The sequence below is a fragment of the Ursus maritimus genome, unplaced genomic scaffold (assembly GCF_017311325.1).
Source record: "Ursus maritimus isolate PB19 unplaced genomic scaffold, ASM1731132v1 scaffold_1, whole genome shotgun sequence".
Classification (NCBI taxonomy): Eukaryota; Metazoa; Chordata; class Mammalia; order Carnivora; family Ursidae; genus Ursus; species Ursus maritimus.
Genome location: NW_024423343.1, coordinates 20844129 through 20861420, shown reverse-complemented (window position 1 = coordinate 20861420; position 17292 = coordinate 20844129). Strand labels below are relative to the sequence as shown.

General features: G+C 39.6%; 1 protein-coding gene across 1 annotated transcript in view; it reads left to right on the top strand.

The window, feature by feature from the left end:
* The window catches only part of XRCC5 (X-ray repair cross complementing 5), a 90158-nt gene that overhangs the window by 7501 nt on the left and 65365 nt on the right, over positions 1-17292 (top strand). Inside the window, exons 3-9 of the mRNA XM_008690489.2 lie at positions 448-631; positions 1517-1565; positions 2573-2695; positions 5853-6044; positions 9724-9838; positions 11568-11706; positions 14697-14809. Of these exons, the coding sequence (XP_008688711.2) occupies positions 448-631; positions 1517-1565; positions 2573-2695; positions 5853-6044; positions 9724-9838; positions 11568-11706; positions 14697-14809 (915 nt within the window). The remainder of the gene's footprint in view (positions 1-447; positions 632-1516; positions 1566-2572; positions 2696-5852; positions 6045-9723; positions 9839-11567; positions 11707-14696; positions 14810-17292) is intronic.

The following is a 17292-nucleotide window of genomic DNA, read 5'->3' as shown; positions in this document are numbered from 1 at the left end:
TTGCCTGGGGCGCCTGGGTGGCTCAGTCCTTAAGCATCTGCCTTCTGCTCCGGTCATGATCCCAGCGTTCTGGGATCGAGCCCTGCATCGGGCTCCCTGCTCAGTGGAAGCCTGCTTCTCCCTCTCCCACTCCCCCTGCTTGTGTTCCCTCTCTCTCTGTCAAATAAATAAATAAAATCTTTAAAAAAAAAAAAAAAAAGGAAAGGAAAACTGGTTGCCTAAGCAACCTAAATTCTGTTTAAATGAGTGATAGGACCTATACTCAGCGAAAGTCTTCTTAGAAGCCAGGAGTTGTCTGTCATCATCCCGTGGGCCGTCTAACCCAGTGTTGTGTTGTTGACAGTGGCCCCAGGGACATGCCACAGGGAGGTATGGTTGTTTTACTCCCTGAAGGTTAGGTTCCGGGTGGTACTCAATGATTCTTAACCTTTTAACATTTTTGTCTAGGTGTTTGCTGAGAGCAGGGATGAAATTGCATTAGTCCTTTTTGGTACAGATGGCACTGAGAATGCCCTTGGTGGTAAGGATCAGTATCAGAACATCACAGTGCACAGACACCTTATGCTACCAGATTTTGACTTGCTGGAGGACATTGAAAGAAAAATCCAACCAAGTTCTCAACAAGCTGACTGTATCCTTTTTCAGACAGAGAAGACTCTTAAGAAGTTTCCTTTAATCTGGGGAATTACAGTCTAGTTTGGTGAGGCTCCCTACAGTCCCAGGTCTGAGAATATGGACGTTTTTGGCTCTGGAGACATGGAGGTGGTGTATGTTAGGATTTAATGTGAAATTAATCCATTTGGATTGGGCCCTCCAGTCACTTGCCCTTTCTCTGTACGAGTGAAACTGAGGGGTTGAGAGGCATCATGGGGGGGCAGATACCAGTGGGTATATTTGTGTATTGATATGTGCAGAGGGATTGGTGGTGGTGATGGTTAGAAATGTTTAGATGTAGAGAGGATATTAATTGAATATAGCACTAGCGTTCTCTATGCTTTACTGGACGGAGGGTATTTTTGTGCCAAAAATCAGATTGATGACTAAACTGAGATTTCCAATTTCTTCCGCAGATGCTATGATGCTAAGGGGTTACTCTTACTTTTCTAAACAGTAATGGTATCCCTGATCACTGGGAGGTGCTGCTGTGCTGAGTGACTTGCATATGTTAAATTATAACTCACTTCATCTTTAAGAATAGACTATAAGCACTAAAAATGGATTCTAGATATTGTAAAATGGCATCATAATTTTTGTCTCAGTGAATAGGAACATGTTAGATTACCTTTGGGTTTATTTTATTTTTCCTTTGATATATACTTTGATATGTAGCATATGTGAGTATATGTTAGTGAAATAGACTTTGGAAGAAGGGCAATTTGGCAAGTACTTTTAAATCATCACGGAGTCGGCCCAGAGTCCACTGTTTCAAGCCCTGTGGACCTCACTAGAAAAAAGGTTGCATGTTCTTGGGATAAAGGGACTGATTAGTGGTATTTTCTGCCCTTAACTAGCCGAGTCCTGGATGCACTCATTGTGTGCATGGATATGATTCAGCGAGAAACCGTGTAAGTATCTCAACTGAAGAGAGATGGGAATGAGGTGCTCGGCAAAAATTGCATGTTGATGTATTCCGCGTGTTGTGTGACTCATTTTAATTGAGCCGCATGTTTGTGTGGCTAAGGAAACATTCGATAAAATTCAGTGTTCCAGTTTGCCCTTTCTTTTTTTAAGTTTGAAAAGAGAAAGGGCTATATTGATGGGAATTTCTCTGGGAGAAATAAATGTTTGGCTTATTCCTTCCTATTTGACTTAAGTTAATTACCAGGAATGTTAAAAAATGTTATGCGGTATTGTTCCCAATCTTACTGAGATTAAATGCATAAAACTAATATAACACAATATGTTAACTAACTGGAATTAAAATAAAAACTTTAAAAAAAGTTTACAAATTGTAGTATTAAAAAAAATGCATAGCTCTGGCCACAGCTTCCTAATTCATTACTTATTTAATTGCTATACCTTTAAAATGTGGGTCTTTGATATACACACCCACCCACCCCTTGACTGTTAAGAAGAACATTTGCAGAAAATCTGGGGCCTAAATTTGTATTATCATTTCTCAATCTCTGTACATTTTGTGTAAAACCCTGCCACTAGTCCTGTGAGTGGAGTCAGACTAGGGTATTTGCAAAGTGAACCCTTGCAAGGCTGATATTGTAGTCACTGGGAGAGTTCCTTGTTTACATTCTGCCTAAGTGGAGGCTGGAAAGGGATCCTTTCTAATTACAGTGACCACATCATTAACTGAAGTTAAAGTTGGAAAATCAGGGATTTAATATTTCTGTAATGTTCAAAAGTTTTGATTATGTTTCGTAGGTTGTAGATATTTAATTATATGTTAGTAGGAACTTAACTGAGCATCAGTGATGCATTGGATTCTAGAATGTAATCACAGTTGTTAACTATCTAGATCCATGTCTTATCCTCTTTCTGCTCAGTGACCAAGTACATTTGAGTTTGTAGGCAGTAATTCAGGAGAATGATTTCTTATTGTGATAACTCTGTCTTTTAGAGGAAAGAAGTTTGAGAAGAAGCATATTGAAGTGTTCACTGACCTCAGCAGCCCATTCAGCAAAGATCAGCTGGATGTTATAATCCATAACTTGAAGAAATTTGGCATCTCCCTGCAGTTCTTGTAAGACCATGAGAATAATGTCTGAAGACCAGTCCTGCACTCATAACACAGGGAGTGGGGCCCCTTTCTAGAGCGCTTGGTTCCCACAAGTCTTCTCTTTGTGCTTAGAGTCGAACTATGTCAGATGACTGACTTCAGCACATGTTCGCTGGAGTACCCACTGTTCCAGGAACTCTTATGTTTTAGTGATAAAGGGATGAAAGATGGAGTGAAACAGAGGAATTTAGCTCAATAGCAGATCGTTTGTTGGCTCCTCTTGGACTCAAAGAATTGAGAAATCTTTTGAGGATATTCAGTTTATCTCCTGCCTACATAGAGGACTTTATCCAAACAATTACCAGATTGTTGGTTTCTTTTGTTAAACAGCTCTAGAGTACTGTGTTTTGCAGGTAGTAGCTGCTTTTAGGGTAGAAGTGTCAATGTGAGAATCATTTTAAACACACAGAATGCTTATTTATAAGTCCTTTTCAAATCTAAAGGATATGCACATGTATGTAAAATGTAATTTGTTTATGTGTATTTAGAAATGGGGTATGTAGATTCCAGGCAAAAATGTTCACAGAGGGGGTGCTTGAGTGGCTCAGTCAGTTAAGCGTCTGACTCTTGATTTCGGCTCAGATCATGATCTCAGGGTTGTGAGATCTAGCCCTGCATTAGGATCTGTGCTGAGCCTGGAGCCTGCTTAAGATTCTCTCTCTCCCACTCTCTCTGCCCCTCTCTCTGCTCCTCCCCTCCCCCACCCCTGCGCACACTCTCTCTCTTAAAAAAAAAAATATTCACAAAATATTTCAAAATTTGTTGCAAGACAGAATCTCTCCTTCCCCAATAACTTGAATGCCCCCTTTCCCACCCCAGGTATTTACTTTCTTTATCTTCTGTCCCTAAGAAGGTTCTTGTTTACCACATTAATCCCCTTCCTCCTGCATTGGAAACCTGTTTTATCTTGTCCTATTTTTGGTGAAAGCAGAGTGATGGTATAGGATGTTGACTTATTAGTCCTCTGGGGACACTCATTTTTCAGATTGAGAGCTATACCAGGAAGCCTCCAGCTCGGAGTGGTAAGCCTTTGGTTTCTTTGAAATGCCTGCCATGGGGAATTAAGAACCTCTCTTGCATGTGTGTACCTCTTAAGGCTGCTGAGGGGCATCTCCTTTCTGTAGAACTGTAGAAAAATAGTTCAGAATAACCCATCAAACTGATACTTGCTAAGATAGTCCTTCAGAGAAATTAAGTGCTTTTTAAGTGATACTTCTCTTCTTATTGAATTGAGGTTTTCTCAGCACTTCAAAAGCCCTGCCTGGCTCCTCTTCCCTGTTCATAGTTTCAGGATGCCTTTACATGGTTGAAGCATACGCACTTCTGTCAATGTCATTGGAAAGGGCTTTTTTGTCTGAGTGATACTGTAAATTGTGTCGAAGAAGGAACATAGCCTTGTCGTCTGTACCTGCTTAGTTGACCGGTTATATTTTTTTCTTCGGCAATATGCTCTCTTCGTATGCTGTAAATCTCCAGCGTACAAAGTGGAGTTTCTGGTTTTATTGTTTGATGTATCCCAGGTATGACTGATCATTTCAGGTGGAACAGGCCCAAGAAGTGCTGTGTTCTGAGCAGGCTCATTCCTAGGACCTTGTTTTTAGTTTCTTCTATTGGCTGTCGAGAAAGTATATATGTGCTCGAAAGCAGGGTAGAAAGAACTGTTATTGTAACTTCTTTTTCCAGGATAGCTTCCCGACTCTTGATTTTCATGTCTCTCTCCCCCTTTTCCAGGATGCTGTAGCGGAAACAGCAATGGCCTGGTGTGGACCCTGTATGCTATACCCCACTGCCTGGAAGCTCTTTTATCCGATAGATCATGCAGGACATGCGTATCTGTCACATGGAGTACACGTAGAAAACATTTAGACAGGGAGCGCTGTTTTAATGAAAGCAGATCAGATCGTAAAGAAATTACCTTAAAAATAACTGTCCACATAGGGGTAGCCAATAGGTGATGTTGAGTGAACTGAAAAGTCTGCCGTTTGGGTTTCAGGGGCAGTGAGGTGATACACTGCCTTAGAACTTTGTCCTTCAGTCAGGTGACAAAGTCTCTGCTGCATCACTCACTGGCTGTGTGGCTTCACCAGATTAGTTCGTCTCTGTAGCTTCAGTTGCTTTTTAGGAAATGGAGGTAGAAATCTCTATCCACCTAATAGATGGGATTAAATGAGGTTATTTATATGAAAGCATTTATAAAGTGCCATATAAAGTATTACCATAAAATATGTTTGGTTGGTTGATTTTTCATTTTGTGTATTGATTATTGCATATCTCTGAGTGGTAATCCCAATCTAGTTTTAATCTCATTTCAAACAACTGGAGTGGAACACAAGAACGAAATTGGTTTTCCCTATTTCCAGCAATTAAGTGATGCCTGTATGGGCATTCTAGATCTAGAGTAATAAAGGTAACATTATCTGTGTTTTAAGTATTTTGTACACATTCTGTCATTTAATCTTCATAATAACATTGAGGGATCATTAAAGGGTATTTTATTTTTATTTTTTATTATTATTCTTTTTGGCTGCCTAGAATATCACCCACCTTTTTCTAGGAAGCAATCCTTCCTACACTTTAACCTTATGGCTCAACTGAGGGCCAACATCTTCTAGTCCCCAGGCTACCACTGATACCTGGCTTGTTTGAATTTAAGACTAGAGCATTAAATACGCAGTCCATTCCCCTTTGGTAGTAGAGCTGGGCAGTGTGTGCTCGAGTGCGCTCAGAGGCAATGTGGAGGAAGCCAGTCAGAGAGTGAAGCCGGCATGAAGCCACATGGAGACAACATGGAGACAGTGAGAGGGTAGGGTAGTCCTTGAGGTGTTTGAGACTGGGTGCAGTCATCCTAAGGCCATGTGCAACCCCACACTTTGAATTATTTGGTGATGTAAACCAATAAATTCCCCCCATTACCAAACCAAAAAGGCTTTGGTCACTTGAAACTGATAGAATATTGACTAAGGTTGATAAGTGCCATTTGACAGATGAGGAATTTAAAGCTCTAATGACCAACATGCCCATTTTCTCATAGCCAGTGAGCGACAGTCACAGGATTGGAGCCCAGTTTATTTTTTGGTTTCAGAGCTTGTCTTCTTAACTACTGCTGATTTTTTCCTGATAGTTTGCCTTTCCCCGTTGGCAAGGAGGATGGAACCGGGGACAGGGGAGATGGTAACTCACACTCAGACCACCATGGACCCTCCTTTCCTCCAAAAGGAATTACTGAGCAGCAAAAAGAAGGTATTCGGATGGTGAAAAAGGTGATGTTGTCTTTAGAAGGTGAAGATGGGCTGGATGAAATTTATTCCTTCAGGTAAGAAGTGAAAATATTGATTGCAACTTTCAGTCATGACCATATAAATTTCCCTTTTGATCAGAGGGCCCCCTAATTAGCCACTCTTGAATTAGCCACCATTCTTCAATAAATGTTCTGATTTTTATTGAAGAAACAGTGCACCAACCCCTGATCCCTCTTTTTAAGTTTGTGTGGCCGGAGTAAGACTTCTTCCAGGACAGTGTGTGTGAGGTTTGGAAATGTATAAATACCACAAAAGATTTAACAAGTCAAAACGTAAAAGATGAGATAGTAGATTTCTCTTTAATGCCAAGTTTGGGGCACATTTCGTGGGCCCCTTCTTTTCATTCACCTACAAAATACATTCCTCATTATGAAAAGTGGTGTCAGATTTGAAATACTCAGTATCCTGTTATCCTCTGATTTAGGTTTTAGGAGACCGTGTACTTAACTGTAATAGAAAGACTTTTTAAAAATTTTTGGTCAGGGAGCGCCTGGGTGGCACAGCGGTTAAGCATCTGCCTTCGGCTCAGGGCGTGATCCCGGCGTAATGGGATCAAGCCCCACATCAGGCTCCTCCGCTATGAGCCTGCTTCTTCCTCTCCCACTCCCCCTGCTTGTGTTCCCTCTCTCGCTGGCTGTCTATCTCTGTCAAATAAATAAATAAAATTAAAAAAAATTTTTTTTGGTCAGAAAATAGTTTGTTCAGACAAAACAAAACATCCAAAATGTAAAGAATTTATAATCTCCCTCTTTTATGGGGGTTTTGTAAAGGCAAAACGATTTAAGCAATGTGAAATCCCTAAAGTACCACATAACAGTAGAGCAAACTGCCTTTGCAACCATTCAGTTAGAGACTAGGGGAGAGACTGTCTCCTCTCCGTGTTCGTATTCTTGGTTGGATTCGGATATGCACTTACTCTGAGCAAAGAACCTGAGAGGAGTCTGTAGCATCTAAGACAGTATGTGTTTGAGGGGCCTGACTTGGGAAAAGTAGCAAGAGAACGCTGTGCAGTGTGGCTTCTGGAATTTCATGTACTGCAGGATATGCCACTTAATGTTCGTGAATTAATTCCCATTCATTAATAAATACACAAAATACAGGCATTTTGAGCAATGTTCTTCAGTGAAATAAAAGTTCAGCAGTTAAGATATTTTTCAGTAGTTAGGTGATATGTGCCCAATTTTTTTCTCAACCACAATTTAAAAATTTTAATATTTGTAAATTATTACAAGAAATATTGACAAACAGTACAATACAGACACGCTTGAAAAATGGTAGGTAATGGGAACTTTGGAAATTGAATGGTAGTTTCCCTAGGGTTTGGAAAAGGAATCTGAGGAATCCTGTAAAGTGATGTTTCTTGTCATAATAATGTGTTCTTAACGTGCAGATATGCATTTCTGACTTACTTCTTTCAGATTTGGACATGGCTTGCTCTAATGTGAGAATATAGGTCTTAAACTAAGAAATTCACCATGATATCATAAATAAAAATTGTAGGCCAAAACAAATCAATGTTAAAAAAGTTTATTTTCCTGTATCATAGCCGGGAGGTGAATTACCATATATTGTCCTCACAATTTGAAGATACTTTGATTTGATACAACAGTCATTATCCACATGTGGCTTTTTAAATTTAAATTCATTAAAATTAAATAAAATTAAAAATTTAGTCCCTTGGTCACACTAGCCACATTTCATGTGCTCAACAGCTTTTTGGACAGTCACGGTTAGAAATAGAACATGTCTTTTTTTTTTTTTTTAAGATTTTATTTATTTATTTGACAGAGAGAGAGAGACAGCCAGTGAGAGAGGGAACACAAGCAGGGGGAGTGGGAGAGGAAGAAGCAGGCTCCTAGCGGAGGAGCCTGATGTGGGGCTCGATCCCACAACGCCGGGATCACGCCCTGAGCCGAAGGCAGACGCTTAACCGCTGTGCCACCCAGGCGCCCCAGAAATAGAACATTTCTGTCGTTGCAGGAAGTTGTAGTGGACAGCACTGGACCAGACTTGTCCTCGTCTAGACTTCTTCTTGGGGAGATGGAAGTCTACTGTGGAAATGATCCATTTGTTGTCAGATGTTACGTATTAGATGCTAATCTTTAGAACTTCTCCTGGAACTGAATTCAAACCTCACGGTGGTTTTAGATGTGACTCACACTAGTGATGTCCTATGGATATGTTAGATCTGGTTCAGACCCCTTCCTTCCCCAACAAATCCAGAGCCAAGGAATACTATAAACTTTGTTTATTGCTACAGACTGGAAGTAGGGTGTCAGGTAGAATATCTACTGTTTGTTATAGATTATTTCTGAAAATTGGAGTCTTTTGAAACCTCTTTGTCCATAACTCTGGATAATGTCAGATAACTCTCTTGACCTCTTTGTACATCTCTTTTTCATCTACCAAGGGGATTGATCATGGTCTGGATTATACCCTTTTTTTTTTTAAGATTTTATTTATTTATTTGTCAGTGAGAAAGAAAGAGAGGGAGAGAGCACAGGCAGGGAGAGCAGCAGGCAGGGGGAGAAGCAGGCTCCCCACTGAGCAAGGAGCCCCATGCGAGGCTCAATCCCAGGACCCTGGGAACATGACCTGAGCTGAAGGCAGGTGCTTAACCAACTGAGCCACCCAGGTATCCCTGGATTATATGCTTTTCTTAGTGAATACAGCAAATTCCAAGTATTATATCCTTTAATTTTCTCTGCTGTGTTTGATTAGGGACCAGATAAAAGTGGAATTGTTCTTCATTTACTTTCAAATGAAGTAGCACTCTACTTTGTGTTTGTTACTTCCTAATTCCCCATCCCCATCCAGTAAAAACCTATAGTTACCTGCTTTATCTTAAGACTTATGTATAGGGGCGCCTGGGTGGCTCAGTCGTTAAGTGTCTGCCTTGGCTCAGGGCGGCTCAGGGCGTGATCCCGGCGTTATGGGATCGAGCCCCACATCAGGCTCCTCTGCTGGGAGCCTGCTTCTTCCTCTCCCACTCCCCCTGCTTGTGTTCCCTGTCTCTCTGGCTGTCTCTCTCTCTCTGTCAAATAAATAAATAAAATCTTAAAAAAAAAGGGACTTATGTATGGACTAAATTCCTTTATCCCCTGGAGAGTCTTTATTTAACTCTCTCCATTGTGTGCATATATGTGCTTTGTATTTAAGGTGATTGGAATGAAATAATAAATTGTAGAGTTTTGAGCAATGATATTTTGGGATGGTGCTCTCCCTTTGATATCCTGGAGCCAGGGGTTCTGGTCCCCAGGTCCATGGTTTTCAGGGAGTTGGTGAACCCTTTAAATTGTGGGGAGAGTCTTATGAGTGTGCTTTTGTCACATCTGCAAAATGTCCTTGGTCTTGAAAAAAGTGTTAAGAACCATGGGCTGAGTTGAAAGAAAAGATTGAGTAGGGGAAGATAGAGATGTTCTTTTACCTGTGGGTAATGTAATTCAGCTTCTTCCTCCTAAGCCAACTCAGTTGTATTCTGGCTCTCTCTCAACTTGTGGTTGTCATTTTCCTGCCATCCCTTGCTGTTCCTCTCATTATGATCAACGACAACTCACTGCTCATTCTAGAAAATTAAGCGCATCACCCAGCAAAGTTAATGTTTTAGAATTGTTGCTTTTGTTATATATTCTTGCATTATATATAATATATTTATTAAGTGAGAGTTATATATATGTATATTTTTTTATTAAGTGAGAGTCTGAGACAACTGTGTGTCTTTAAGAAAATTGAGACGCGTTCCATCCCTTGGCCCTGCACACTGACTATTGGGTCCAATTTGTCTATAAAGATCGTGGCTTACAAATCGGTAAGTGGTACATACACATTTTTTAATTTTTAATCTATTAATTTTTAAAAATTTTTATTTTTAAGTAATATATTTTTTTAAGATTTTATTTACTTATTTGACTGAGATAGAGACAGCCAGCGAGAGAGGGAACACAAGCAGGGGGAGTGGGAGAGGAAGAAGTAGGCTCATAGCGGAAGAGCCTGATGTGGGGCTCGATCCCATAACGCCGGGATCACGCCCTGAGCCGAAGGCAGACGCTTAACCGCTGTGCCACCCAGGTGCCCCTAAGTAATATTTTTAAGTAATCTCTACACCCAACATAGGGCTCAAATTCACAGCTCCAGGATCAAGAGTTGCATGCTTTACCAACTAAGCCAGCCAGGCACCCCCCACACATATTTTTTAAAGCAATGCACCAGGCAGGCAAATATGCTTATATAAGGAACTGACAATTCATTTGTGGGTTATTCAGTACCGTAATTATTGCCTCTCTAACTGCTCTCCCTGTTCATCTCATCTCTCTTTAGCTTTTTTATGTAAAAGGCGTATTAGGAGAGAAAGTTTTAAGAATCATCTATAATCCAGGTTGATTCCCTCCTCTCTCTTATTTTTTTTTTTCTTTTTTGAAAGAAAGAAGATGGAATGCATGAAGTCATGCACCTATTGTATCATAGCAGAAATATAGATATAGACTAAAGAAGGCCAGAGTTTTGAAAACTCAGTCTCACCCAGTTATTAACAATCTGGTGGTAACGGCATCTGTGAACTATCAAAAACTATTGACTTGTGACTCTGAAATTGCCTTTTGTAATCTATGTATGTTTGTACATAATAGCACACTTTCAAAAATAAGTTGCTTTTGGTAATTATTTGATGAAATTGCAGTTTGAGTAGGAGTCTGTGATCTATGCTTCCATGTGACCCTCCTTGCCTGTTTTCTTTAAATGAACAAACTAAATACATACAAACATTTAAATAGAGAAAATATACAAAAACATGTATTTACATATTCAAGTATTCTTTATATATTCAGGGACTTAATTCTGAAACACATGCTACATCCATGAAAACCTTGGCAGTACTTCTTTATCTCAGCTACCATCAAGGCCTGGAATAGGGTAGTCTTCTCTTCTTCTGTTTTTTTCTTTTTTTTAAAGGAGATTTTTAATTTTTTTTAAAGATTTAATTTATTTATTTGGCAGAGAGAGAGGGAGAGCGAGCACAAGCAGGGGTAGCGGTTCGCTGAGGGAGAAGCAGACTCCCCGCCGAGCAGGGAGCCCAGTGAGGGACTTGATCTTAGGACCGTGGGATCATGACATGAGCCGAAGGCAGACTCTTAACCAACTGAGCCACCCAGGCATCCCTCCTCTTCTTTTTTTCTAGTTTTCTTTTCAGATTTCCTTATTGAGTTGTGGCTCCTGATAGAAGGCTCTCCCTTTCTTCTCTATTGGAAACCTATAGTAATAATGTGTGGTCCCATTTTATAAGTCTGAAGGTTTTGTATAGAAAGTGCTTGTGTATATACAAATATTAATATTTATGTGGATTACCTTGGGGGGGAAAATGAAATGCAGCAAGAGTTATGAAATAAGTGAAAATTTCCACAATGGGCAAATAGAACAGTTTAGCTAGAGTAATTGTTATGGATTTTTTCCTATAAAGCAGAGAGTAGATGGGGTTTTCATTTTTTGTTGATTAGAATCCTGGCTTTCCTTGTTTTCCCTTTATTTTTCTTTTTGGAATTAAGATTGTACAGGAGAGAGTTAAAAAGTCTTGGACAGTTGTGGACGCCCGAACCCTCAAGAAAGAAGATCTACAGAAAGAAACCATTTATTGCTTAAATGACGACAATGAAACAGAGGTCCCGAAGGAGGACACCATTCAAGGTGAGCCTGTGAGAGAGCTGCTTCAGGGAGGTGGGAGGCAGACTCGGATTTATGCTGGTTGGTAGTGTTGGCAGATGTTTTCCTGAGTTCTAGAGACATGACCATGGGAGGGACCATGAGGCAATAGGTCCTAAATTGAGTTCATCTGTCGTGTCCAAGGCAAGATGGCTCCCAGCATGCACTTGGGTACTCTTGTACTTGGGTACTTGACAGAACTTAATACTTGGTTTTATTTGAAAGTTTGAAACATACTAGCTAAGAGAATACTTCTATGAATGTGGCTGAAGCAAGTTTCTTTGTTTACTGTGTTTTCACTTTTTACTTCCATGGTGATTATTCTTCTGAGTGCCAATTTCAGGTCTTACGAATCTTGCTGCCTCTGCTCCCTTCAGGTAATTTAGGGGATCAGAAACATTTGTGTCCGTTATATGGCTTTATGTTCACTAGGATGTTTATAGTTGTCCTTCCTGTATGATGTGCATTTGATCTGTGTAGTGTGTCTGGAGGGCACCTCTATCCAGAGGGCTTACAAATTAGCTGATAGTGTCTGAATTTTCAAGAGCTAAAGTTACAAGATACCAAGATGGTTAAGATAGAAGCTAGAGTCTATAGATAAATTCATTGCTAGGCTTTGTGCTACCCAGTATGATTTTAATTTGCAAGCCTTGAAAAAAAAAAAGCCTTTCGTCTGTGGCACTAAATCTCTGTGTTTGTGTATATTTGTGTGTGGCATGGAGGAGACTGGTCAAGGCGATGGTGGCTGTGATTCCTTTCTTTCTCCTGATCGATTATGAGTAGAAGATGTAATTAGCATCCTGCAACCCTACTGGTTTTTTAATTCAGTTCTGTATTATAGTGTAGTTACAAAATGTGGGTTTTGGGGTTAGACCTGGGTTAGAATCATGCTTCCATCAGTTACCAATCAAATGATCCTCCTATGATGACTGAAAGAAAGAACCGTGTGATTAAAGGCATAAGCCCAGGGAAGTAGAGGGCTTCTCAGGGACAGCAGGTAGTTGGGCTGGGGTGTCGGGCATACACAGTTTAGTACTTGGGAGTGGAGTTTTCCATTTTACAGGTGAGGGAATTGAGGCTGAAAGACGTTCACGTATTCAAAGTCACGCAGCTAGCAGCTGGCAGAACTCGAACCCAGGACTGCCCTACTTCAGAGTCTGTTTCTACAGACTGTTCTGAATCAGGAAGGGCTTTGAATGAGAGGTTGAAGAGTTGGTGCTTAATCTCAAAAGCAACCTGGAGCCGTTTCAGGTTTTGAGGAGCAGAGTGTCATTGAGGCTGTGTGTTAGGAAGATTAATATGACGGAGATAAGGTGCCAGTTCTTTTGGTTGCAAGCAAAAAAAAAAAAAAAAAAACCACAGGCACACACCCAGCTCTGTTTATTTTAGGCAAAAAAGACATTTATTGCTGGAGCAATGGAGAGAGAAGAGTTAAACTTTGAGTTCAGAGAGCACGGAGATAGCTTTGGTCTTGTACCGTGGTGCAGCTCCTTCCTTCGTACGTACTTCCTTCGTACGTACTTCCTTCGCCTGTCCTCCACCCTCGGTCCCCTAATATGCAGACAGAGGCCCTAGCAGACATATGTGTGAGAAGGAGTACAGTTATATGTTGCAGTCTATTCTGTGCTTTCTGCTATGTACAAAATTTAGGTATTGATTTTCCTTCTCAGTAGATGAACCAGAAAACACGAGGCAGTTTTAATTAGAATTTTCAAGTTAAAAAATTCAAGTATGATGTCTGATGACAGGGAAGAGTTAGGAAAAACATTTGGTTTAGTTACCACTCTTAGTCATGTGCCATACATTTCCCTGATGTTTTTTTTTAAGATTTTATTTATTTATTTGACGGAGAGGGCAAGAGAGCACAAGCAGGGGGAGCTGGAGGCAGAGGGAGAAGCAGGCACCCTCTGAGCAGGGAGCCCGATGCAGGGCTCGATCCCAGGACCCTGGGATCACGACCTGAGCCGAAGGCAGATGCTTAACTGACTGAGCCACCCAGGCGCCCCTCCCTGATAATTTTTTGCTGGAGTTTTTGTTTTCATCACCACCTTTTTTAAAAGACATATATCAAAATACAGATGTGTTTCTTTTTAATTAAATGCATGGCATCAACAGATTGACAGGAACAGATAAACTGGATCACAGAATCTACCCCAAATGTACAAGTTTCTTTGTTTCTTGGAGTAAAGGTGCACATGCTTTTCCTTTCCATTTACCCAAGGCCAGAATCCTTGGAATTTGATGATCGTTCTCCCCACCCAGTACAGAAGACTGTGTATTGAAAGGGCACGACTTTCCATAGAACAGAGGCCCTGGAACAGGACTGGAGTTATTTTTAAGAAACCGAGAGCCTGTATTTGTATGAATAACCAAAGTAATTAAAAAGGAAAAAAAAAACAGCTAATATAATCCCAGAAATGAAGTAAATTTAAATGCAGAAAAATAGCCAACTTATCAATTGAATGTTCCTAAATAGAAGAGTTTTGGCTTCTCCCATTAGTAATTTGTATGTCTCCAGCATGCATTTTGGAGAACATTTTATTCTGAAATTTTCCTTTGGGCATTTTTCCCTTCGGGTCTCCAGGTTTCTGAATAAATGTGTTCTTGTTATTATGTTTACAAATCACACTTGTACTTTAGTCAACCATAGTTTATCTTTGGAGGATAACTGGTACATTACATTTGCTACATTCTTTCTTCTAGGCTGGATAATCATTAAGGTAACTAGATTGCAGAAGATGCTACTTAAAAAATGTAATTAGATTTTAATCGCCTCTATACTGTGTATGTTGTTTGTGTATCTGCTGCTGCTTTTTCCCCACTGATCACAAGGGGCAGTAATTTGATCCAGGGAACAATATATGGAGGCTTGATCTGGAGTATGCATGTATTGTTAATGTATGCGTAGGGCTAATTTCAGCTTGTAGAAAATGAGGCCCCATATGCTTAACAGATGCTCTTCTCTTGTTCTCTAGGGTTCCGCTATGGAAGTGATATCGTTCCTTTCTCTAAAGTGGATGAGGAACACATGAAATATAAATCGGAGGGGAAGTGCTTCTCCGTTTTGGGATTTTGTAGATCTTCTCAGGTATAGCACTTATTCTGTTCGTTGTCAACAAAAGGAATGAATTTTTCCCTTACCATTATTTGAGAAGGTATGCTTTCAGTTGGTCCTTTTATTTATGATGTATATTTATTTCACTTTTAGTTTTTTTGAATGTAGTCTGGGGATTAGTGTTAACTATCTTCAGTTTTTGAATAGAGAGGCCAAGATGTAGAAAAGTCAGGAAGTCTTAGCATGAATCAGAATATATTCCATTGAGAGTCACTTCTTAGCTTGGCTGTCGGTCATAGCTCAAAGTAGCCTTAAAGAAACATCATTCGGTTCTTTGCTATTGTGTTGCTTTCTCTAAACTGTTATGTATAATAGAGTGTTTCCGAGGAATAAAGGTCTACTTGGGTTTTGAACGACTCCAGGCTCTTAGAATATCATTGGTTTATGCTGGTCACTGTTCTCAATGCCCAACAAAGAGGTCTAGGATCTGAAGCCTGTCCTTAAGTCATACATTCTTTAGACACCGACACGGAGATACACAAAACACATAGTGGGAAGTGCAGTAATTCACTGAGGGCCATGGGATAGCATATACTATTCTAGAAAGGGTTATTAAAGATTCTTGGAGATCTTAGATTAAATGTTCTTAAGGTAGGCAACCAAAGAAAATGAATAAGCATATCTTATAGCATATCTTTTCTAAGGCTCTATTGGGATAAAGCGATGTTTGTTGGTACTAAAGAAATTCAAGTGAGAATTATAATGAAAATAAATATTACCCAGTATACTGGATTTGAACTTCTTCTTGTTTCTCTGGGATATAGTCCCTGTGTGCTTTGGTATTAGAATAATTCCACGAGTGTGGGGAGATGTTTTCCATAATAAGCTGAAACTGTTGGATATGTTTTTAAACTTCTTAAACTGGAAATTGGGAGTACTTACTGAAAGTTGGTAAGATTTTAATGGTGAAAATAAATACTTTTTGGAAGTTGAGAGTTTCTAACAATTCTCTAACAAATTACACTAAATATATATTTCTTAAAAGTATTCACTTTGGGAGTTCTACAGACTTAGAACTTATGGTTGTTAATGGCAGTGCCTCTAAGTCTTTCCAGTGAAGCAGAACCTTCATTCAGGCCTGTGTATAAAAACTGATCCGAAATTCATGACCCAAGTAATTGAAGTCACCTGTGCCAGGGTGGGAGTGGTGGTGGTGGGGACTATTTAGTTGAATGACAGAGCAAAAAAGAGTGAGCTGAACAAAAAGTACATTTTTCCATTTTAAAAGACTTCAATAACTTAAAATTAACTTTTAAGTCATGACGTATTCTCTAAATCAACTTGTGTTGTTTTTAAGCTCTGTTTTATCTTAAGTACAATCTCAGACAGGTACAACAAAAATAATAGTCAGCATTTATTGAGTGATTATAGTATTCCATTCAATATAGGCATTTTATGTGAATCCCCATTTAATTCTTATTACAGACCTCCTAGATAGGTGCCATGATAATGTATTTTATACATTCGAAAATTGAGTAGTTGGTTGAAGGTCACAGCTAGAAGGCAGTAAAGACTGGTTTTGAACCAGGTCTCGCTGACTTCAGAGCCTAAACCATTAATCACTTGTAATCTGTCCACCAGGTAGACAAGCTGATTTTTTGAATGGTTTGGTTTTCATCCCTGCTTTCATGTATTATTTTAAGAAATGCATACGCATCTTTTAAAATTAATTAATTTTGGGGGGACACATGAAAAAACACTTTTTATTTTGAGACAATTAGAGATTCACATGCAGTTGTAAGAAATAATACTGAGAGATCCTGTGCGCCCCATACTTAGTTTCTCCCAAAGGTGACATCTTGAACACTATAAGGCAGTAGTTTTGTAAGAAAACTAAATGCCTAGTTTCTTCAAACTGTCAAATTGTTTCCAGAGTGGCTGTGCCATTTTATATTCCCACTATTCATGGGTGAGTGACTCAGTTTATCCACATGCTTGTCAGCGTTTTTTATTTTAACCATTCTGATAGGTGTTTATTTTTTCCCCATTTTATTCTTCTTTAATTTAACTTCAATTAATTAACATATAGCATATTATTAGTGTCAGAGGTAGAGGTCAGTGATTCATCGGTCTTATGTGATACCCAGTGCTCATTACATCACATGCCCTCCTTAACGTCCATGACCCCAGTAACCCCATCCTTCATCCCCCCTTTCTAGCAACCCCCAGTTTGTTTAGAGTCTCTTATGGTTTGTCTCCCTCTCTGATTTCATCTTATTTTTCCCTCCTTTCCCTATGATCCTCTGTTTTGTTTCTTAAATTCCACATATGGTTGAGATCATGTGATAGTTGTCTTTGTCTGACTTATTTTGCTTAGCATAATACCCTCTAGTTCCATTCACGATGTTGTAAATGGCAAGATTTTTTTTGATAGCTGAGTAATATTCCATCATATGTGTGTGTGTGTGTGTGTGTGTGTGTGTGTATATATATGTATATATATATATATATACATA